General features: G+C 40.5%; 1 protein-coding gene across 1 annotated transcript; it reads left to right on the top strand.

The window, feature by feature from the left end:
* The first annotated feature begins 2051 nt into the window (after positions 1-2051).
* On the top strand, positions 2052-24865 carry sptlc2b (serine palmitoyltransferase, long chain base subunit 2b). Its single transcript, XM_034228530.1, has 12 exons — positions 2052-2279; positions 5760-5954; positions 6379-6533; positions 7398-7546; positions 8763-8887; positions 10479-10572; positions 12017-12122; positions 15261-15480; positions 16413-16539; positions 20672-20807; positions 21074-21203; positions 22700-24865. The coding sequence occupies exons 1-12, from the start codon at positions 2136-2138 to the stop codon at positions 22811-22813; spliced, it is 1695 nt and encodes a 564-aa protein (XP_034084421.1). The 5' UTR covers positions 2052-2135; the 3' UTR covers positions 22814-24865.
* The last annotated feature ends 90 nt before the right edge of the window (positions 24866-24955 follow it).

Below are 24955 nucleotides of genomic sequence, written 5' to 3'. Positions count from 1 at the left end.
TTCTCCGCGGTGGATTTAGCAACATGTAGTTCATGTAGTTCTCCATGTCCCCTTGTTGCTGATGGTTGTGGTAGAGGAGCTGTAGATTTTTGCACTAACATCTGTATCATGGTTAGTAACGTCTGGAGCACGAACGCAACCCTGTGATCCGGCATTGTTGTTGTTGTTGGCGAAACGCAACAGCAATGACGCGAGTGACGCAGGGGTGAGCAGGAGAGGTGGGGAGAGGCGGGGCTATGATCGTTTTAGGGCATACACACGGTGCCGCAAGCATTACGTTACCAGACCTTCCCACTTTGGGATGCGTTACCGTTTGAGGGCTCAGTTTCCGCTGTTCTGTTACGGCCTTGTGTGGACGAACCGTCCATACGATAAAGAACTATAGCAGATAACACCCGTTTCGTCTCCATGTGGACAGGGCCTAAGACTTCACATATGTGCTTCAGTTAATTGGTAGTTAAAGCAATCACATAATAAAATAAAATAACTGTTTCAATGATAATAATGATTGCTAAAGCTTAATTGGGAAATAAGTGAGAGATTTTCCATCATCACAGAAGGGGGTAAGTTGAGCCAGTGGGTAAGTTGAACCACCCCCTGTAACCAGGCAACGCCTTACAGTTGTAATCACGTGATCAGAAATTATGCAAGCTCCTCCCATTTATCATTGCCTGTGAAAGAGAGATGCTCATTGTGGTCTGGTAAGTAAACATTTTTACAAAAAAAACTTTTTTGCTTGTCAAAGTACATTTTCTAGATGTCAGCTGTATCGGCTGTCATGTAAAAAAAAAAGTATCCAGGTTTAAACACATATATTGTATATGTTGATGTGTTGGCAGCGTATTAAACCATGTGAATCATTAGCTAAAGATGACTCTGAATTGTAATGCTAGGCTATTTTTTCTAAAATGGTGGCTATGGGGTAAAGTGAACCATGGGCCGTGGGGTAAGTTGAGCCAGTTTTTCAATGGAGAAATTAGTGAAAGTAGGCCAAGTTGATAATAAGAGCTACATTTAAAGTTGAATTTACCCTGTGTTTGATTGGTAAGATGTATGAAATTGTATCATCACATTGTATCATTTGTATGATTACTTTTCCTTTTAACATGTTCAAAAAATCAATCAATTCAATCGAAATTTATATTAAAAATATTTTAAAAACTAAACTTGTATTTGGTTTGTTATTTATTGTTTATAGTTACCTTTAAGATGTGTTGTAGGTATGCCCAGGTTTGAACAGTGGTTCAATTTACCCCCTGACCTGGATCAACTTACCCCTAACCCGGGGCAAGTTGAGCCACAAGACCACTTTTTTTTTAGAAGTAATATTTTCACTGCCCTTGATTAAATATGAATTCTTATCATTGCCATTGATAGGAGACATCCTGAATTATAGGTGTGTGTTTTCATTTTTACTATGTGTCATTTCTCCTTGCTTAGAGGACAGCATAACTAAACAATTGCTCAATTTACCCCACTCTCCCTATGGGTGAAAAGTAATTACAATCAGTGTAGCTTAGACATCCTTCCACTCATTTTTTCCTATTGGAATCACCCTGGAGACAGCCTTGACCCTTGTTTTGCATCTTTCTAGCTAAGGTGAGAAGTAGCGTCAGTGGAAAAGGGTATCCAGCTGACGCCTGAGCAGGTTAGACTTTAAGGACGTCCCATGTTAAGAAAGCGTTACGCCTAGCAAAGATGAGGGATAAGAGTTCTCACAATGTTCGAAATTGATATACCACAAATCTTATAATTTGTTTTGGAATGTCTTGAAAATACCTAAATTAATGAGTTAATGTTAGTAATTTTGTTCACAGAGCCAACGGAAAATACGCTAAATTTACATAGTCTCTGCATATTTTATAACTGCCTGCATTAAACTGTTCTCAGTGTCCCCAATGTTATATATATTCGAGTAATGAATTGTTAGTTTATAGACGATCTTTGTACTTGAGTAACTGCATTGGCCAATGAGACTCCTTGGGGGCGTGGATTTCCGGCGGTCTGGTGCGGTCACAGTGCAGAGTGGGCGTTTGTCTCCTACCTCCTACTCTAGCTCATACATGACTTCAGGACTACCGTTACACAAGTTGGGAGACAAGTGGTGAGGTAACAGCCACAGTCCGTAGAGAAAGATGACGGAAAGCTCCGCAAATAAGCTGCTAAACGGGGACGCCTGTCACCGAACCTCAAACGGTAAAAGGTCGAGTAAAAATGGCTTCGTGAAGAACCACTGTGTGTTTCAGCAGCCACAGAGGTACCGTCGCCCCAGGGAGAAGGTAAGGCCCAACACTCCGGGGGGGGGGCGTAAACAGCAATGGATGTGTTCGTTAACTCTGCAATAGTTTGAATGAAAAATAATGTTAGCGAATATTCTAATAACGTCTTTATCCCCCAATGTTATTCTTCGACTTTACATTGTTGTTTTGAATATGTTTGCACACAGAAAGTTACCCTACAGCACCTCATTTGAAAACTGTGTGACATAAGCCTGCTAATGTTTATGAATTGCTATATCCTACATTACAGCCATATTACAAATTAGTAGACCCCTATTACACCCATGTTACACCGTTATTACACCCAGGTAACACACATTACACTGTTATTAGAACCATATTATGCTCAAGTAAAATAAATATTACACCTATATTATACTGTTATGAGACCCACATTACACCCATGTAACTCCAATGTTACACCCATATTACACCCATTTTACACTGTTATTACACCCATTTTACACATGGCCTGTCAAATGCCTGTATCCCCCAGGATACAGAACCCATTGAAGGGTTAACGCTTGTCTAGCATTTTGTCCTACCCTCGCAATTTGTCCCAATGCGACATTTTTTAAGGTGGCTGTTACCAATTGCAACCCAGAACTACATTTCTCACACTTACATTTTAATTACATGACTTTCGACATTCTGATTTTGATTACATCGTGGTTTTAAAACCAAATGATATACCCTGTAACCGGTTTTATGTGCTATGAAAGGTGTACTTCCCTATGCGTTTTATACTTCCTCTTTTGTCGTACCTGACACCTGATCAGGGATGATTGTGATGGTGACTTTTTGTTGTAACCTTACACTCTGTTGTTTCTCTGTATGTGTGTGTGGGTGTGTGTGTGTGTGTGCGTGCGTGAAGTCAGTTTGGTCTCTGTTTACACTGACTCCAGTGTGAAGAAGAGCAGGGCCCTGTTGTGTTATTATCCCCAGAGAAGCTGACTGTCTGTCTCCTGGAAAAGGAGGGGGGATGTAGAGCAGAGCCTGCTTCCTCATGACACTCAAGCAGGAGTGGAATGTCTCCAGGCAATGAAGGGTGTGGTCCCCCCTCACAGTGTTGAATGAAAACACTGTGTGTGTGTGTGTGTGTGTGTGTGTGTGTGTGTGTGTGTGTGTGTGTGTGTGTGTGTGTGTGTGTGTGTGTGTGTGTGTGTGTGTGTGTGGAGGTGGGGTACACACACATGCCTTTTGTTTTGCTTTTTTGTTGATGTTTTGGTTGAAAACAGACAGTAATCTAAAAAGCACGTATACTAAACAAAATGCATCTCTCTTATATATGACAATATCAAATAGTATTCGTCATCCTTTTGCAAATGGTGTCTCCACCCTGCCAGACAGAGCTGCACGTCACATATGTGTCTTATTCCAAGAAGAAACAGGGAACTACTTACTAAAATTGAGAGTGTCCCTATTAGGTAGCTTTCGCATGTACAAAGCAGGCGATGCACTCAAATTCTATTTTCTCTATCTGTTTCACCTGGGGAGAATGTCTGTTTATTCCAAATGTGAAGTAATCGTGGGCACAATTTATGACTGATTCCCCCGCCCCATAGTCTGCATATGGAACATATTTGAAATGTGTTCCCACGTCACATATCTTCCGAAAGTTATGACACTTAAATGGCATTTTTTAAATGGGCAAACCACTTTGCTCAAGTCTGACTTGTCTGTCACTATCTAAGCTTACTAATACTTTAGACTGCACCCACTTAGGAGATGTAAATGGTACAGCATTTATACCTGATTGGCGCTGTTTGTTATGCTTCATCTTTACTTATAGAGCATCTTTGACACCATGTAAATCATTTACCAGTCTTTGCGAGGTTAGTCATGCTCTGGATCGATATCACCACGGTAAAAGTGACATCATCCTGTTGTGATATGGGCTCTGTCAGTTCTTGATAAGGCAACTGACACTTGACTTCAACGTACTTAAGCCTTTGTTTGCAAGAGGAACCAGGGTGTGTAACAAGGGTGTGTTTCTTGAGGCTTAAGTGTTTCTCAGATGAGCAAATAAAACGTCTGTCTAAAAACTCTTACTCACAAGTAACGACTTTAGAAGGAGTGTACAAGGAACCTATAATGACATTGATGTATGTTAAAGGTTGTTTTCTAACCTGTCCTGAAATAACATTTAAAACAAATGAAAATACATAGCCTAGCTTACCGTATCGCAATACTTTACATTGTATAACCCTGTATCATGATAGCTGATTCTCTTCCATTACACATCGCTACTATTTAGACCTTCTTACAATATTTCTGAGTCTCTTTGACAAATCAGCTATAAATGTTCTCCTAGGTTTGTGTCCATTGCTGGAAAAGTAATATTTCCTTATCAAGCTAGACATAATCCCAATATTGAGTGTAAAGTATATATTTGATAAAGATTAAAGAAGAATCTCTCTCTAATAGCTTTCAGTTTTGATTGTAGTGTCAATATTGCTCACTAAAATGTAGGCAAAATTGAACATGGCACTATTTTGACTGGCAGGTAGAGGACTTACTCCCTTATTTACCTACTCTTAGGCCAAATGCAAAACATACACACTATGCCCAAAGCTTTCCTGTTACCCCTATAGTGTAATACGATCATCATGTATTGAATTGCAGAGCATTTTTCCACAGCGTTTACCTCAGGTCAGGTCTTCCTCTCTCCCTGTTTGTCCACAGGTATAAATGATTTAGCAAATATGGCGTCAGTTAACCTGCATTTAGCCGCTGTGGTCGGCATCAGTATGCAACAGTCTCTTTGAACAGTGTTTTTGTGCTCAATGTTTGACATCTCCCAAACCTCCAGGTCCCTTCAATTTCTTTACTTGGGAATACGGGACTGGTTGGACTGGTTTTAGACCCACACACAAAGTGCAGCGCTCTCCTGTTCCCTGGCTCAGAGGTATTTCTTGGAGGAGCATGACTGGTCACATGAGGCCTGGTTGCTAAGCAGCGGGGCACAGCCTGTAATAAGTAACCTTCCTCATTTGTTTAATGCTGCTTTTGTAGACAGCCGTTCCACAGTGCACTCCCAAATGATGCTCGTATTTTTTTTATTTCAGCTTTTTTGAGCTCCTCTAGTGTGTGACCACATTTATAGGATCTCATAATCCACGGTCGATATTTCTATTCATAAAACTTGATGAATTAGAACCATGGATTGATGGTTATTTTCCTGCTCACTGAGCTGTAAAGGCATGGTTAGGTCTCTGTGAATTCATGTGCTTATTGTAGCCTTTATTAGGTTTCTAACTCTTTCCAAGGAAAACACATTATACACACTGCTGTCCACTAGTGAGTGTTTGTCCAGATCACAATCACAATTTATTGGGCTCTCTTGTAGGGCAGATTCAACGAGTAAACAGACTTAGATCGTAGATACACCATTACCCTTTAAAGGAGAACCCACCAGATGAAATGCTTGACTTCTAAATATGTGCCCTTGCTTCATTTGTTATCTGTATTGCCCCCCAGAACCAAAATGTCACACGCAACTCCAGCCTGTACAAGAAGCCTTTCTCGGAATCGTTTGAGGAGACGCCCCTTCTGGTGGCCGTGCTCACCTACATGGGCTACGGCATCCTCACCGTCTTCGGCTACCTCAGAGACTTCCTTCGCTACTGGAGCATGGAGAAGTGCAACGTGGCTCAGGAGAAGGAGGAGCAGAAGGTAAAGTAGACCCCATTGCATGCAAATGCTGATTTAAGTGACTTGTGAAGGTATTCAAGATCATTCGCTCACTGAGGACATGAAGCCATGGCTTTAGTCAGTCAAATTCATTTAGCCTTTTTTATTTTGAGAGTTGTAGCTCACCTGCAGTTTTGGGACTTTGTTCCTGATGTATGGTGCATAAAAACTGATACCTGAACAACGCTTGTCTGACTGATCCTCGAAAAAACTGTGGTACAAGTACAATTTCGCAAGTCTTCCACACTCTCTGTCACACCGTTTTAATATCTGGTTTGAACAGAAAGTATTTGACTGTGCCCTTATCTGATGCAACACAAAGATGGCCTCTTGGGAATTTTTGGAATTGCTAAGACATGCCATTCAGATATCCAACACTCTACCATATCCCCCCCCCACCCTGCAGGATTTCGTCCCACTCTATCAGGACTTCGAGAACTTTTACACCAGGAACTTGTACATGAGGATCCGAGACAACTGGAACAGACCCATCTGTAGTGTCCCCGGTGCTAAGATGGACCTGGTGGAGAGGGCTTCCCACGACTACAACTGGACTTTTGAGTAAGTTACTTCACTCTGTGTGTGTGTGTGTTTGTGTGTGTGTGTGTGTGTTTGTTTTTGATACCGTATCAAGGCGTTCCCCCAGAGGTGTGTTTCTGTTCTACTGATTCTTTGCTCAACAGGAAGTTCACTGACCTCTTTCTTTCTGATAATAAGAGTGACGTAAGCCATTCAGAAGCACCAGTATCTATCACATGGCCATATGCACTGTCATTGAACTCTGACATTTGAAGAGACAAAAAGTCCCGATAACAGCGAATGTTGTGTTATATTTTCTGTATTAATATTATCAAAGTATGATCAGTATAATGTGATCTCCTCCAGCTCATTCAGTGGGACTAGGCCTGGGCAACATATCCATTATTTTTGTTATCAACAGTGTGACATGAGACCACATATTGTCTTAGGTTTTGTTACATGACACAAAAGGGATTCTGAATTTCTTTTCTTAGTTTGACCATACATTTGCTTTTTTCAAAAACACATTTTTTACATACTGTATAAAAAAAGTCAAAGAAAAAAATTGATTTCAATCCAAATGCAGAAAAATAAAGCTATATAATGTTTATTAATAAATAATAATAACACAAATCATCCCACAGCATGAATAAAAACATTACAATTCTATAAATAATAATGATATTAAGGGGAATAAAAAACAAGCGTATTTAGATTAAGATACTCAATGATATATATATATATATATAAAGGTGGCTAGGGGACCTAACACTTTTGTTTAAGTTATCATGCACTGTGATAATAGAGGGTAACATTGACCAGGAAATGGTAGCTATGCAACCAGGGCAGTCATGCACACACTTTAAAGATCATTATACTTATTAACCCTCTGATTTTCTCTCTCAGGGACACAGGCAGAGTGGTGAAGGACGTCATCAACATGGGATCATACAACTACCTCGGCTTTGCTGAAAACACTGGAGCTTGTGCCGATGCTGCTATCGAAGTCACAAAAAAGTACGGCCCTGGAGTGGGCAGCACTCGCTGTGAGATGGGTGAGTTCTCTTTCTTTAGAAGCTGTCAGGACTTTTTTCATCATCTCATACGGCTTTTATCTTAAAGAGTCAATAAATGCTCAAGTGGACCTCAGTTGTTACTTTAAAGGCTGCGCCCTCTTTTGTCAGTCACGCTTTCAGCACTACAATACTGGCTACAGGCTCCAAGTGGTTTTGAAGGACCGACAGGCTGAGTTTGAAATATCGTGAAAGCATTTTGAAAAGCTTTGAAGTTCCAGTCCATTTCATTTTATTTTGACATGTGCAGCTACTGATAGTTGATCACATCTAATCTTGTTATCTCTAGCAAAAGAAAAGCTACAATTCATGGTCTATTTAACTTAAAGGTGCCATGTGAGTATTCATTTTGGATAAACAAAAGCTTTGTTTACATACAGTGTTACTTACCACAACATTTTCTGTATATTCTTAAAGTCTACCAAAGATGTTGAATTGACATCCTATCCTTATATAACACAAGCAGCATTTGTCTTCCTTGCGTATGCCTCATTGAACAGCATGACGGGGTGTTACTGACACCTGTTGATCAGTGGAATAGCTTGATACCGATAGTGTAACTTGGGATGGCGTTACACTGCTCCATAGTGTTTCTAGAGGGTTAAGAGGCCCTATTATACTTGTTGTAGTTTTGCCTTTCCTGTGTAGTGTGTGCAAATGTTCTGCAATGGCTTGAATCCCAAATGTCCCTCCAGAGGGAGTTTCTCTCCCAGACACTCCCCCCTCTGCCTGAAACGCCTCCATTGTTTTACTTGCGCAACCTAATGACATCCCTTTGTAATACTTGTCTATTTGCTAGCGCTTCAACACATTGTACGTGATAAGCTAAGGGGGAGGACATCTTTAAGCAGTTGACTAATCACATCAGAGCCGGCCAGCTAACCAATCAGAGCAGACTGGGCTCTGGTTTCAGACAGAGGGTGAAAAGAGGTGCTGCAGCACAGGCAGTATGAGGAAAATAAAGACTTTTGTGAACATTAAAGCATGGAGACATGTCACTGTGGAGGCAGAAAACACAAATATGAAGCTTAAAATGAGCATAATAGGGACCCTTAAAAAAGTCCAAAGGGACTCTTTAAGATTTAACAGGTATAAGAAAACAAGTGTTGACCTAAATAGTACCTACTTATGACAATTTAGCAAATTGCAGTACACTAATAGGAAGTTGTAGTTAAACTAATGTTTTTTTCCTCTCTAGGAAATCTTGACATCCACGAGGAGCTGGAGCAGTTGGTGACCCGGTTTCTGGGTGTTGAATCATCCTTGGCTTTTGGGATGGGCTTCGCAACAAATTCCATGAACATTCCTGCTCTCACCGGGAAGGTACGGAATTTCATTCACTTCCTTTCTTCTGATTTAGATCTCACTGGAACATCCTGCTCCTTTTGATTTGATTACTTTGACAGTGTTTCTTTAGTCACAAGTACCCTTAGTGGAATTGTTTGGGTATGGGAGTGCCATTAACCTGTTCAGGAAACAATGCTTCGTGTGTAAAGTAAAAACAAGTTTTCAGATGTACAGCCACTTTCGAAGGGTTCAAACTGTTCCACAGCACTAGTTTCCGTTATAAGCTTTCAAAACATCTCGAGGGCCTTGGGGCGCTGTAGATTGATATTTGACAGCCACTGTTATTCTAACCTCAACGAACCACACATGTCAGTCTTTACTCGCGTCTTAACTTGACCTTTTTTCTTTCGCTAGCCAGTTTTCGCTTGAACAGGAAGTAGAACTGACAGGCTCGTGTACCTTGTGATTCAAAGAACACATTTCCTGACCACCGCATGAGTGGATAGCAGAAGGACTAGGAGGGAGAGACAAACTGGCTGCGAGACAGTAAAGATCTGAGTCACTGAGATTGTCACAAGGGTTTATTTATTCTTAACTGTACCTGTCACATTTCCGCTAGCTCATATCTATGTCATGCCATAATCATGTATTGTGTAACAAGCTCATTGAATCATTGGAAAGAGGGAATGGTCTGACCTTTGGAAATGTTAAGGTGTGTTGACTTTAACAGGTCGATAAGGTGTGTTTATTTTGAAACATTATTTATTGTATAATGAACAATTGACTGCGTTTGTACTTATCTGAGGGAGGGAGGAAACCATATCTTTGGGCGTATGTGGCTCAGGGGGGGGGGGGGGAGAGTGTTTATCAAGTAAGATGGTCAGTTGTTCAATCCCCAATCCCTAAAGTCAACATGCCAAAGTGTCCTTGAGCAAGATACTTTACCCCAAATTGCTACAGTAGGCATCTCTACAGTATAGAAGAATATGTAATCTGGATGGATATCCTCGTGGATTCATCTTCCTATTATACACACATGCATTTCCAAACATTTGGACTACCTATGTTGCAAATGTATTATCTTTTCAATTTACACACGGCATCTATTGCACGTCTGTCCGTCCTGGGAGAGGGATCCCTCCTCTGTTGCTCTCCCTGAGGTTTCTCCCATGTTCCCTTTAAACTATGGGTTTTCTCTGGAAGTTTCTCCTTGTACGATGTGAGGGTCTAAGGACAGAGGGTGTCGTATTGTCATACTGATATTCTGTACAAACTGTGAAGTCCACTGAGACAAATGTAACATTTGTGATATTGGGCTCTATAAATAAACATTGATTGATTGATTGATAATCTAAAGAGGCCCTTCTTTGCCTTTTTGGGGGGTTTCCCGCTCCTGTAGTGTTATATAGGCTTTTGTGCATGTAAATGGTCTGCAAAGGCTAAAATCCTTCCAGAGGGGGTTTCTTTTCCACACCCCAGACCCCGCCTCAATTAGAATTATGTTGTTACTTCCGTAACATAGTGACATCACTTAATCATCATCTTAATGTCGAAACCGATTATCAGCTAAGAAATACCAAGCTCTGCAATTAGTTAAAAAATCATATTTTGTATTTCTTTTTTTCAGGGTTGTCTTATTCTGAGTGACGAGCTGAATCACGCGTCGCTGGTGCTGGGGGCCCGCCTGTCTGGTTCCCCAATCCGGGTCTTCAAACACAACAGTGGGTGACCTCTTATACTAATTACATTACCTGATTAGTTACATAGAATTGTGACTCCCACACTACTACGTTTTAAAACTAAAGCGATATTCACGTAACAATGTTAGCATATTTCACAACTAATCTCAGCTCATACTAATAGCCTTAAAACGCATGTCACATGACCATTCACGTACACTGGGCATGCATGTGTCAGAAGTAACAGGAAGCCGATGTTCTACTCTTTACTCTGTCATTTTTTTGAACTTCTTATAATAAAAGGTGTTTTTTGATACATCTATATTTCCCACACATGCATTCTCACTCAATCAGAGTCACATTCAGTGGAGAAATCTAATTAATTTTTTTTTAAAGCAGCTACTAGGCTACTGCCACGTTACTAATGTATAGCCAACCTCTTTCTCTATCTTTCTCACTGACATCAAATTTACTTAAAAATAAGGAACAATTACAACGTTTTCTACATTAAAGGTCAAAACATTTGGTAAACACGCATCTAACTTGTTTAGCGCTGCGTCTTCTCGTAGGGTAAAACCACTGTTGTAGTTTAAGAAGAGGCCCCTTTAATGATCCCACAAGAGAAACTTAGTCTCTCACTTTGTTATTATATACATTATACAAAAACATACATGCAGAGGACATATTATCATTCGTCCTAAATACAATACGACTTTTTTTGTTGAGAGGTGTCAGAGCAAAGAGGCTGCCATGTTTTACAGCACCAGGAAGCAGATTGGGTTGAATGACTTGCTCAAGTCCACACTCAGTATTTTGGTCTGACTCGAACCGGCGACCCTTACAAAAGGAAGGACCTCCCTGTTAACTTCCACCGCTTTCCTCAATGCCGCAAACCCTTGCTTTAAACATTTATATTTCATATTAAATGCAGAATTTAAGGACTCGTTATGATGACCCAACCAGGAAGTGAATGTGGGTTCTGCGTCTTTGTCTCCAAAGGTTTCTGTTTCCTCCTCTTCAGACTATGATTTTTGAACTGAAAAGGAAACTAGAGATTGCCAGAGTGATTACAGAGCATCTTTCAACACTATGAGACAGGATTTAGCCTACATTTAACATGACTGAGGTACAGCACGTTGCTTAACCCAATGCCAATTTGACTTAACACCGGTTCTCTTACTTCTATAGTTCTAAACGTACTTAACAAAAACGTTATCTCTCTTTTATTTACCATATTGAATCGCAAAGCAGTTGTTTTGGCCCAGGATGAACACACACACAGTCACCAGAGATCTTACTGTTATCCAAGCTCACACTCAAACACCAAGAAGCAGCAGGTCGACTGCTAAGACAATGCTCTCGATGCTTCAAAGGGTCGTGATCATAAAATATTGACACTCATCCATTAATGAAAGAAAGCTCTCGTATAACTTTAGGAGAATAAAAGCTTTACTAAGACTATAAGTGTGTTCTTTGTGTGTTCTAGACATGATAAGCCTAGAGAAGCTGCTGAGAGATGCCATCGCACACGGGCAGCCGAGAACCCACCGACCCTGGAAGAAGATTCTCATTGTGGTGGAGGGAATTTACAGGTATACACTCAAATGTACTCTTACACATACAAACATACTGTATTTAGTTAGTAAGAGCTAAATAATTAGGTTTAGCTAATTCAAATTTCAGTTGTTATTGCTATTTAACTGTAAGAATTGTAATACCATTACTGTATCTCATTACACTGTGTTTACTGCCAATTACTTGAAACCCACAGCTGTCTGGGGGAGGACATATGAATCTGTATTTAGTTTATCTTGTGTATTGCATTGGTCGCATTCGAAGAAACATAAAAATACTCTCAGAAAAAGTCATATATTAAATATTTATGTTGTATTTTACTTGACATTGCCCTTGGTGTAATTGATATAAGCAGGAGTGCTGCATTTATAGGACCTATGACAGGTTTAGTTTATCAATACCTTTTGCAATGTGACTCCATAATATTTTAAAGGTTGTTTTGTGATATAATGTTGTCCCTTTATTCACTGTAGCAGCAGATAAGTGACTCATTTATATAGGAAAAAGCACTTTTGGCAGTTTAGAGTTCAATGCAGAATCTTTCTTTGTATTTATTTGACAACTCCCACATGCTGACATTGTTAGAAAAAACTACACATAGACATTTTCTCATAGAAAAAAGTGTGTATACCAATTTCACGATATCTAGTTCAGACAGTATTGAGTCATAATGGCCGCCCGCCCTTATATCACTTTGTTTAAATATAGAAGATAATGTGGATTTGGAAGTGTGCCCACTCTCCTTTAGGCGTAATGTATTCCTTTCTTCTCTGCAGTGTACTTACTAGAAAGGCAATCAATCCTGTTGATCAATAGAATGTTCAGAAAAACGGCCTGACCGCAGTGCCCTGCGCTAATGCAATGTTAATGAAGTTTCATTTCCACTGGGAATTCCAAAGTTTCAACACCTGCTCATGCTCACACCACACTGCAGCCTTCTGAGGCCCAACATTACTGTTCACTGCAGCCTTCTGAGGCCCAACATTACTGTACACTGCAGCCTTCTGAGGCCCAACATTACTGTACACTGCAGCCTTCTGAGGCCCAACATTACTGTTCACTGCAGCCTTCTGAGGCCCAACATTACTGTTCACTGCAGCCTTCTGAGGCCCAACATTACTGTACACTGCAGCCTTCTGAGGCCCAACATTACTGTTCACTGCAGCCTTCTGAGGCCCAACATTACTGTTCACTGCAGCCTTCTGAGGCCCAACATTACTGTACACTGCAGCCTTCTGAGGCCCAACATTACTGTTCACTGCAGCCTTCTGAGGCCCAACATTACTGTTCACTGCAGCCTTCTGAGGCCCAACATTACTGTTCACTGCAGCCTTCTGAGGCCCAACATTACTGTACACTGCAGCCTTCTGAGGCCCAACATTACTGTACACTGCAGCCTTCTGAGGCCCAACATTACTGTACACTGCAGCCTTCTGAGGCCCAACATTACTGTTCACTGCAGCCTTCTGAGGCCCAACATTACTGTTCACTGCAGCCTTCTGAGGCCCAACATTACTGTTCACTGCAGCCTTCTGAGGCCCAACATTACTGTTCACTGCAGCCTTCTGAGGCCCAACATTACTGTTCACTGCAGCCTTCTGAGGCCCAACATTACTGTACACTGCAGCCTTCTGAGGCCCAACATTACTGTTCACTGCAGCCTTCTGAGGCCCCAACATTACTGTTCACTGCAGCCTTCTGAGGCCCAACATTACTGTACACTGCAGCCTTCTGAGGCCCAACATTACTGTAACTGCACTTGAGCCCAACATTACTGTAGCACTGCAGCCTTCTGAGGCCCAACATTACTGTTCACTGCAGCCTTCTGAGGCCCCAACATTTACTGTTCACTGCAGCCTTCTGAGGCCTAACATTACTGTTCACTGCAGCCTTCTGAGGCCCAACATTACTGTTTCACTGCAGCCTTCTGAGGCCCAACATTACTGTTCACTGCAGCCTTCTGAGGCCCAACATTACTGTACACTGCAGCCTTCTGAGGCCCAACATTACTGTTCACTGCAGCCTTCTTGAGGCCCCAACATTACTGTTCACTGCAGCCTTCTGAGGCCCAACATTACTGTACACTGCCAGCCTTCTGAGGCCCAACATTACTGTACACTGCAGGCCTTCTGAGGCCCAACATTACTGTACACTGCAGCCTTCTGAGGCCCAACATTACTGTTCACTGCAGCCTTCTGAGGCCCAACATTACTGTTCACTGCAGCCTTCTGAGGCCTAACATTACTGTTCACTGCAGCCTTCTGAGGCCCAACATTACTGTTCACTGCAGCCTTCTGAGGCCTAACATTACTGTTCACTGCAGCCTTCTGAGGCCTAACATTACTGTTCACTGCAGCCTTCTGAGGCCCAACATTACTGTACACTGCAGCCTTCTGAGGCCTAACATTACTGTTCACTGCAGCCTTCTGAGGCCTAACATTACTGTTCACTGCAGCCTTCTGAGGCCTAACATTACTGTTCACTGCAGCCTTCTGAGGCCCAACATTACTGTACACTGCAGCCTTCTGAGGCCCAACATTACTGTTCACTGCAGCCTTCTGAGGCCCAACATTACTGTTCACTGCAGCCTTCTGAGGCCTAACATTACTGTACACTGCAGCCTTCTGAGGCCTAACATTACTGTTCACTGCAGCCTTCTGAGGCCTAACATTACTGTACACTGCAGCCTGCCAATTATAATGAAATGTTAAATAAACCAGTTTTATATTGGTCATCTGCTACTGCTTTGTCAGTGCTCGAGTCCTAAAAAAGAAATGAATAAATAAAGTAACATTTCAAATGTTCACTTTTTATGTAACACTTACAGTAGATTTGGCTTATAATGCAGTAGCATTTACAATGGTCATGCTTATTTAAATCTAATGTATTTGCAGTATTCTTGTTTTGTTTTTCTACGCTTGTTTCTTCATGGTTGAATGCACTTATTTGAAGTCGCTTTGCATCAGCTTAAGGAAATGTCATTTAATGTTGTGAAATGTAATGTATTCTCCATAAAGTAGCTGTGGATAGAATGTTGATAAGGCAGTGAGGAAGCTCATACAATACAAATAAACCATCTATTGGTGTCTTTTATTGTTATATGGGAGTTGCGGGACAATCTTGTTTATTTTTGACTGTATGTTTTCGTTCTGAAGTATGGAGGGCTCCATCGTGCGTCTGCCTGAAGTCATCGCTCTGAAGAAGCGCTACAAGGCGTACCTCTACCTGGACGAGGCCCACAGTATCGGGGCCCTGGGGCCCAATGGCAAGGGAGTGGTGGACTACTTTGGCCTGGATCCCAAAGATGTCGACATAATGATGGGAACATTCACCAAGAGCTTCGGGGCTGCTGGAGGATACATTGGAGGCAAGAAGGTGGGTGAACCTTTACACAGATAAACCTTAAGCTGTGAGATCAGACAGAGGACTTTGAATCATTCTGTGTCGTTAAAGAAACTATGAAACATTCGGATTACAGTATGTGGAGCCGTTAGTCATAAACTAGAGGGATTTGAGCTATTTTCACGTTGTGTGTCATTCAGTTTTAGTGTTGGTCAACACTGTTTACAGGCAATAGGAAGTTTCGCTTCCTGTTTTCTGAAAACGGTGTAAGCTTTCATTTTCTACAAATCAAAACTCACCTTTAAGAATGGCTTTTAATGTGTAAGTAATGTTGCTTGGTGTATATTTTAAGGCTGTATTTTGTATTATAATGTATGTAAAGAGTACTCTATTGACATGGCTTCTTCAGTTGGCCTATTCATATTTAAAAGCGGTTATGAAATAATAGAGTTATCATGCCCAAAAAACCCAGATGATGGCGCTTTACCTGAAATATATCTTCCTTAAAAATGAGCAAACTCCTAGCCCACACCTTAAAATCATATTTTCAATTCTAAAGCTGCCTATATAACCAATTATGTTATCCTACATTACAAATCATGTGCTACTGATATTATGTTTTGATCTATACTCAATAAACAAACAGTATTAAAACAGAATTGTACTCACCATCAGCAGCCATAATAACACGCTTTGCATTACTTGGATTTCCTTGTTTATTCATGATAGAAATATTATGATTTTTAAATAAAACTGTGTAGTCAGCTTTTTCAGTTAATAAAATATCACTTCTTATAATATTTCAAATATTCTAATAATAATCTCATCAATGCTAATACAGAGGCACAACTGTCTCTCTTCTGTCTCTTCTCCTGTGTTTACTCACTAACCAAATTAAATATATAGCATCCCCGTTGTTTTTGGAAAATAAAAGGCTTAAGGCTTTTATATGATTTCTCTGTCAGGAGCTGATCGACTACCTGAGGGGCCACTCTCACAGCGCCCTGTACGCCACCTCCATGTCACCCCCTGTGATCCAGCAGATAATCACCTCTATGAAGATCATCATGGGAGAGGACGGGACCACACTGGGTAGGTGCCAGACAATGGCTCTCATCACTTAAAAGTGCAAAGCATCAGTGTTGTACCATAAGAAGAGAAGTCACAGAGTATATAAGCTTTAATAAAGTGCTGCAGTGATGACGTATGTTTGCAGGCCGACGAGCAAGGGCTCCCTCAATACAAATCGATGTGATTTTCAATTGGATTTTAGAGTATTGCAGAAAATAAAATCTGTGGCAAACACACGTTTATGATACTTACACATTTGAACTCTCAACATATGAACCACTTTTATTATTTTTGAAGTGTAAATAAAATCACCAGAAGTAAAAAGCTAATGGTGGCTAAAAAACAACTACATCTAGTTAAGATAACGATGGCTAGTGTTCGGCTATTTCCCGGGTTCCTGGGACTCATTCCTGCACCACTATTTTACTATCCGGTCTAAAAAGATATTTGGACTATGGAAGGTATTTAGCTCGTGAAACACACAGAACAAGTATAACTGCAATCTTTTCTTGCTTATTATTTTCCCTTGTTGATTCAGCAATTCTGTAATTTGCAAGCTTTATAGGTCACTCGTGTTTTAAATGAGATTGCATTTGCTCAGTACTGTTTGTACCTGCATTACTTTCCATCATCGACCACACGATGGCAGTAGAGGCCTGTGTTTCATTCACTCCTCTAAACCAGCCTGAAGCACATGCCTGACAGATGGTGTTCAGCTTTGCCACCTTTTGTACTTTGACTCCTTGATACTCAGCGTGCTTGTTTACCTTGGAAATGTTTCATTCCCCGCCAAGAGATAAAGGCTACTATCTATGGCCAACTGGCAATTATTTACTAGTAAATACAGGCCTTATCAAACTCTGGCATGTGTGTGAACCCATTCTAGATAAAGTAAATGCCAAGGGGGTGGAATTAGACACGTCACATAATCCTCTATTAGTTGTTTTGATAATTTAATATCTTCTAAAAGTTTGACTTGGTTACTTCAGATTTTAAAGGGATTACGTTTGGGAAGAGTTGCTCAGAAAAGTTCCAGGTTATTTTCCAGCCTGTCTGTGTCTTCTCGGCGCTGTTTGGCTAAAACAAGTTGGAAAGCATTGGTCTCTCTGTACAGCAGGATGTTCATTTTCAACACTGATGTGTGGACAGTTCCTTTCCTCTTGTCCGACTCTGCCCAGGCTGATGTAAGGTCTTGAAGTGTTGGTATGTTGACTTCCACCCTCTGCCTTTATGGCTTTCAGATGTGCACTTCTTTGCCTCCATGCTGGCTACAAAGCAGCGTGGTGCTCAGGGCCAGAGATCCGTGCAGATCAAACTCTGCTGGACTCATCTCCTACACACACAAACAGGTCACTGAAGTCGTGTTTTTCTTGCAGGGCGGCTCCCCCTTTTACTCTTTACGGGGGCTTGATTGATGCAGCCTCCCTTAAACATGCCGACTTAAGGAGATCAGATTACCTCGCTCCCTGGTCATTCAATCATTAAGCACAGGAATAAACACCTGGAGCAACCTTTAGAGTGTTCCGCAATGTCATCAAGCCTTTCTCCAAACTATTTCGAGACCTTACATCAAATCCCAACCTGACAACTTTTCCTTGTAGAAGACTAACAATGACAGTGTGATTGGTTGCAGCCCTATCACTGTTTGAAATGCAGGCCTTTGAAGCTTCAGACACTTATGTAAAGTCAAAGTGACAGTTGAGCTGCCTGCTAAAGGTTTGTAGCTGAGGACGGCTGCTTATTGTTGGCGGCTCAGGTCTGCATCAAGATGGACATTTGTTGTTTGAAGCTCACATCAATCAAACATGTAGATGGGCCATAAGGGCCAAAGCTTTCTTTAATAAGAATCCTTAAGAGCACTTTGTCGGAATATTATATGCTGCTCTGTCTTTCGCCAACATTGCTGAGAATAGCTTGGGATTTCTGGAGTGTGGAAAAAGAATGTCTGCATGAATATAATGTCAGACTCTGTTGTGTCTCGGGGATGCTTTGAAGCCGCCGTGTTTCTGCTGTTTTTCAGCACGGCCAGGCAGATGTGCGTTGCTGTTGGCGCTCTCTGCCATATGGTTTATTTGTTTGGTTAAGATGCTATCTGTGGAGGCTCAGTCTGAGGATGCAAGTGAGTGTGCATCAGTCAGAGGATTGATGCTCCTTTCGTTTTAGCCCCCTTGACGTCGGCCTTAAAAAATCCTGGTCATCTTTAAAGGCGAGAACTGTAGCGCTCTCTCTGAATAAGTGTAATATGATCAAATACATGGGCTACGGTCGAAAAGTCAAAAACGTACGACCTGTGCCTCTCACAACTTTGTCTTTTTTACTTTGATGGAAAACATCATGCTTTTAAGAACAAAAGAGCAGTTATATATCGATAATATATCAATATTGGGATTTGAGACTAGATATCGTCTTAGATTTTGAAAATCATTATATTCTAATATTGCATCCTGGTTTTAAACGCTGCGTTACAGTAAAGTGATGTCGTTTTCAGATTATATTATTTGTCTTTTCCCACAAAGTCATTATAATGAGTAATTACAAAAATCTCATTGTGTTCAAATGTTATGAAAGCACCAATAATCAACCCTGCATTTTCATTGCAATATTAATATTGAAGTTGATATTTGTATATAAGTTGTTTGGTTGACATACTGAACTTCCTCCGCCTTGTTTTATTAAAATGATGATATTACATTTCTTCAAATTAAAAGGAGGCTCAATAGAAGTATACAGAAATCACCAATGTTGGAAAATCCTGCTTTTGACCTCTGATCAAGAGCTGATAATCCAGTTTTATGAAGCGTTCAAGCCAAAAAGATATGAATACCTAAAAATAATGTTGCGGGACCTGAACACCCCCACAGGTGTTTTCACTTATTTTGGCTGATTAGGCCTCTGGACAGGTTGCCTGGCACTGCGTGCGGTCACCACATGTTCTAATAACGTGCAACAGGAGAGTAAGGAAAACGCCAATCAGGAATGATGATGACAAGAAGTGTAATCAGGGTAATGAAGTGAAAACACCTGTGTGGGGCCCCAGGGTGAGAAGGGCCTTTAATCAAAGAAGCTACCGGTAGATACTCATTATCACGGTTGTTTAATTACAACAGAACAACCTTTTCACTATAGTTTTTCTCAGCAGTCGGAAATATAGTCTTCACTAAGGTGTCGAGCCACAGTTAAAGTAAAGTATGGTCGGCGTTCAACATTAAGACCTATAGAGTGGTGCAGGAATCATTCTTAAAACCTGGAAATGACTGAGTGAAAATAAGGTCTGTGCTGTTAAATATGTAAAAGATGTATGTTGCCACAACATCTTTTGAGACGAGATAGTAACGTGGTGCAGGAATGAGTCCTTAAACATGGAAATTAGTTAGCCGCCTTTAGCTTAGCGGTGACGACACGAAGCCATGCAACTCTGATGTAGTTTGTTTATACACTGAAATACATTTGAAACGTTGACTTAAATAATTGTATTAGGTTAGGTGAAAGCAATAATATTAAGTTTAAATAAAAACACAATAGGTTCAACTTAATAGTATTGGTTTCAACTAACCTAATACAATTGTGTGGAAACCATTGACATAATACATTTAATTAAAGTCAATGTTTAATTTTTTGAGTGTAGCCAAACGTTAGCTTTTTACTCCTGAAGCAATAAAGCTTTTAAAAATCATACAATAATACGTTAATATGTTAACCCTGCTGAACAAAATGTGTAAGTATCAAAGGTATTTGCCACAAATCTTATTTTCTGAAATATTCAGAAAGCTAATAGAAAAATCCTGTTGCTTTTTTTCCGAGGTAGCCATTGCAATGCTAACTTCCCGGTTAGGGTTAAGGTCATCATGACACCACCACTCTTTTGGTTTCTTTAGTCATTTAAAGGGATATTTCACCCCAAAATCAATCTTTTTATGAATAATAATAATCAATAATAACCAGTGCTAGTTATTAAGAGTTGGAGGTTTTTTTCAAATGACAAACTACACCTGTCTGGTGGTATGGTTGCTTGGTTGTACTCCAGTAGAAAGAAAAAAGTAGTTCCTAATTGAAACTTCCCACAACAAGGTCCCTTACATTTCTAAGGGTGCGTTGAGTAACAAAATGATCTTAATAAAAGATGTATGAATTTTCTCTCTGTTTATCTTCCCAGGTGCTGACCGCCTCAGACAGCTTTCAGAGAACACCACCTACTTCCGCAGAAGACTCTGCGAAATGGGCTTCATCATCTACGGCAACGACGACTCGCCTGTAATCCCCTTGATGCTTTACATGCCTGCCAAAATAGGGTATGGGATTCTCTTCAGTTTCGTATTATTTGGTATATTTTCCTTGCTTCACACAAAAAGGTGGCTATTCTGGCTAATATTTCCAATTAGTTCACATTTGGAAAAGACATAATGGTTTAATTGTAATGACTTTCCGTGCTGTTGTCCCTTTTCTAAATAGAATCTGACTCAATGTGTGGAAAACTGTTTATGATTTAAGATGTGGGAATGGCGGCGATGGGTCACGTCATAAATTGGATTTGCCTAATATTGTCGTTGCTTCTCAGGGCGTTTGGTCGGGAGATGTTGAAGAGAAACATCGGCACGGTGGTCGTTGGATTCCCAGCGACACCCATCATCGAGTCGAGGGCGCGCTTCTGCCTTTCTGCCGCCCATACCAGAGAAATGCTAGACACAGTGAGTCCTTAAATAACACTTGCCCAAACAAAAAACATAGAGAAACGATTCAAAAAGACAAAATGGTGTAAATCTTCTACGAACATTTGAGATTTATTTAGCGAGAATTTACCGTAGTGCACTTTTGGCCCATTTTTTAAAATCAAATAAAGAACTATCTGGCTAGATCTAGATCTTTGGTGGAGGACAGTCTGAAACATTGACAGTCTTACAGTGTAGCATATTTTGTGCTACAAAAATAGACTATTGCAGGCTTTAAAAAATCCAAAGTCATGCAATTATGAAGTTGAATTTATTGTATAACAATTTAATTTGTAGCGGAAACTTCCAGTAGATATAGCCATAGATTATAACTTTTTTTTATGACTACAATGGTCTGTGGCTGATCATGGGTCATATAATCGGCAGTTCTTTTTACATTTTCTTGCATTTTTCCATTTATTGCAGAGGCTTTTTCTCAGATGTGTTGCCATTAAAGGGGCCTCATTTAAAAATGGTGCAGAAAGTTTCCACTTGCCGTTTGGAACAAAACAACTTCATAATTAGCTTGAAAATAACTTTAAAATGGCTATTAGCACGTCAGCATTATCTGCCCAATTGCTTTGCATTTGCTCCTTCATCTCATAAATGCATCAGAAGGATGATCACTTGTTCGGGGGAGATGAATACAACTAGTTTCTTGTACAGTATGGGCTCTATGTTCTGAATTTGTTTATACAACTGCAGTTTTACCTTTATATATCATCAAAACCTTAAAGAAAAAGACCTCTGATCATCTTCTAAAGGATTTAACTGTTTGAGTTCTCAGCTGTCTATCATCAGTTCTGCCTGCTGGCTGACATGTTTCTATATACTTGTGTGCATCTGTCCACATACTTAAAGTGTGCCTGTTGAATAATTACGGCTCTCCAATGTGTCCTTTATTATAAAGGAACTTAGAATGCCAAGCTGTCTCCGAGTATTACGGCGCGCGCTCAGACGGAGACTTTTATACGAGCTGCTCTGTCTCTCCGAAGACACTTCATTCATCTTACTGAGGAGCGTGTCAACACCGTTTGTAATAGTCCATTTAAAGGGCATCAGCCTGCCTTTGTAGAGCCCTCGAAGGAGCCGCTTTTTCCGTCTTTGAGGAATAGCGAGGGTCGCCTGTTCCAAAGTATGGGATCAAGAAAGAAAAAGAAAAAAAGGTCAGGAGGGAAGGTAAATTGTTTCCAGGTGCCCTGCAGTGTTGCAATGCTTGATGCAGTCTCTTGTGGAAAGACGTGGAGGAGTTTCTGTTCAGTTGTGGTTTTACGCAACGCCTTCTGTTCACCTTTTGCTTTTGGAACCCCCTCTTCGACATGTTTAGTGCGATTAAGGCTTATCACATCATTTATCAAGTTGTTAAGCTATGCATGTAATCTGCTCATATTGACATATTTTTGGCATTTCGATTGATATCATACATGTCGTTTTGGATTGAGATTAATAGCGTTCTTCCTGTGTTTTTTAACAAGGTGCTGGATGCCGCTAATGAAGTGGGCGACCTGCTGCAGCTGAAGTACTCCAGACGTGAGCAGCCTCGTCCCTCGCTTGGATGGATGTCTGAAGAAAATCTGTTTCAGGATTGAGCCACATCCTCTCACTTCCCCCCGCCCAACTTTACTGTCCCTCCCTTACTTCATATTTCCTTGCCTGATATCACTGATCTTCCTCTGAGCCAGTCTCTCAACCTCTACTGGGCCATATCACCTCACATCCCACTCCAATGGGCTCGCCAGAACCTAAGTCTCAATAGGTCGCTTAAAAACATGCACATTAGCATCACTCGTTAGCATGCGTGCAGTCTGTGAACTGTATGTCCCTCCTAACTTATTTTTGACCACAACGTCAAGTCTTATAACTGTGTGCACATTGAATGTGTCTGATTTGTGCAATAATAACTAGGAATGTATTTGTTATCAAGTACATCGATATATGTCACGAGTTCATACTCGTGCACTTGGAAGGAGAAAAAACGAATCATAGCTAATGCTACGATGAACACGAGAGGAAAAAATATATATGTGTAAATATTATGTATCCCCATGTTGGCAATGCTGCCTTAGGGTGGCATCCCAGACCTCAAAGAGATACACAAAATAATGAAGGAGTAACATTAGCACATGTACTCCATATGTATTTATCTAAAAGGCTTCTTTTTCTACTTTTACTTGAAGAGAGTATAGAATATCGGGGTTCTTTCCCTAACCAAAGGATGTATATGTATAGATATGTTTTGTACCTTTTTCTCTTAGAAATGCAATGCAGATGTCCCACAAGAAAACATTTAACAGGGGAAGAATCCCAGGGGAGCAGGAGTAAGGATCATTTTTACTGCTTATTTCCTACAAATATTTGTAAGCCTTATTTACTGTTTACACCTGCACTCAAAAGCCCAGTGTCTTTAACATTTATGTAAGCTAATTAGCTACACGTGTGATTTATTTAAAAAAATCCTTCTCACTCAAGTGCTTTCATGTGAATCGGCGCAGAGCACATTGCCTCGCTGTGACTTAGATCTGTATGTATGACGACGATGCAGCCATGCCCGTCTGACTTATAGATCGCTTTATTTATTTTGAAATGTCTTAATCATCTTATTTTTGTGAAGGCAAAAAAAGGTTTTTATCCGGAAGGCAGCTCCAAATGTGTCTTAGTGTGCGTTTAAACTGATACGTCTTAGCTTCGGTGCCAGCACTACTGATAGGCATTGTGAATGCACAGATGAAGTAGTCACTGGAAGATTTGTACGACTATGCTTCAAATGTCATTGTTTTTGCTTCGTCTTCTGGAATGACATTCCATATCAACCTGCTTTTAGTGTCAAGTGTTTTAAGTTTTTGTCTGACTTTTCTTGTGTGAGGTCACCCCAAACATGGCGCACATGCCACTGTTCATGTGCGTTTTTTATGTTCTACCACTAAATTGATGTGAATTGGAGTGAAGCCAGTCAGAAAGCTGGTCATCGTCTGGCTATGTGACCATTCCTACATATGTTCATCAAAGTGATAAAACTCAAATCAAGTTTAAACAAGCTTGAGTTGATGTTTTGTGGCATTTTAGCACAGCATGCTAACTGTTTGGGGTTTCTTTTTTACTGTAAATTCAATTCATTCCAAAATTGCTGTTGTTTTTTTTGAAATAATGACTCTGTGATGCTTTTAATAAATATAATATAAAAGGTGGAACACATGACTATGATCTGGAATTGCACTCTTCAGAAATATGCTCTGCATAATAAAAAAAAATCGTCAAAGTTTCCTCTCAAGCTGTCTGAAGCACTATGCAGCATGTTAAGTCTAAGTACATTTCTGCCTATGGAGGCACAATTGTAATTGCAACCAGCAACGTGACTGTTTCTCTCAGCCAGGTTTCCCTCATTGAAACTGAGGAATTAAACTCGAGAGAGTTTATAAAAATGTTTGGAACTCTTTGATGTAATGTTTCCCGCCTGCCTACCACAAATACCTGCGAACTGACCTGCAGTGACCGCTGGAAACATGCTTATCAGTTGCTTTTGCCCTTGGAATTGTATATGGGTTGAAGATAAACCACTTAGAAGAGTTTGCAAAACCATGATGTTTGTTGACCATGCTGTTGGAAACAGGGCTGCGAAGATTAAATCACTTTCTTTGTATCAAGTTCTGGAATGCGTTTGTGTTTATTTACAGCATGCACACACACACACGGAGTGATGTCACAACTTAAAAGCTTGTGACAAACAACTGTTT

This window comes from Gymnodraco acuticeps, unplaced genomic scaffold (assembly GCF_902827175.1).
Source record: "Gymnodraco acuticeps unplaced genomic scaffold, fGymAcu1.1, whole genome shotgun sequence".
NCBI lineage: Eukaryota > Metazoa > Chordata > Actinopteri > Perciformes > Bathydraconidae > Gymnodraco > Gymnodraco acuticeps.
This window is presented reverse-complemented; position numbering and strand designations above follow the sequence as displayed.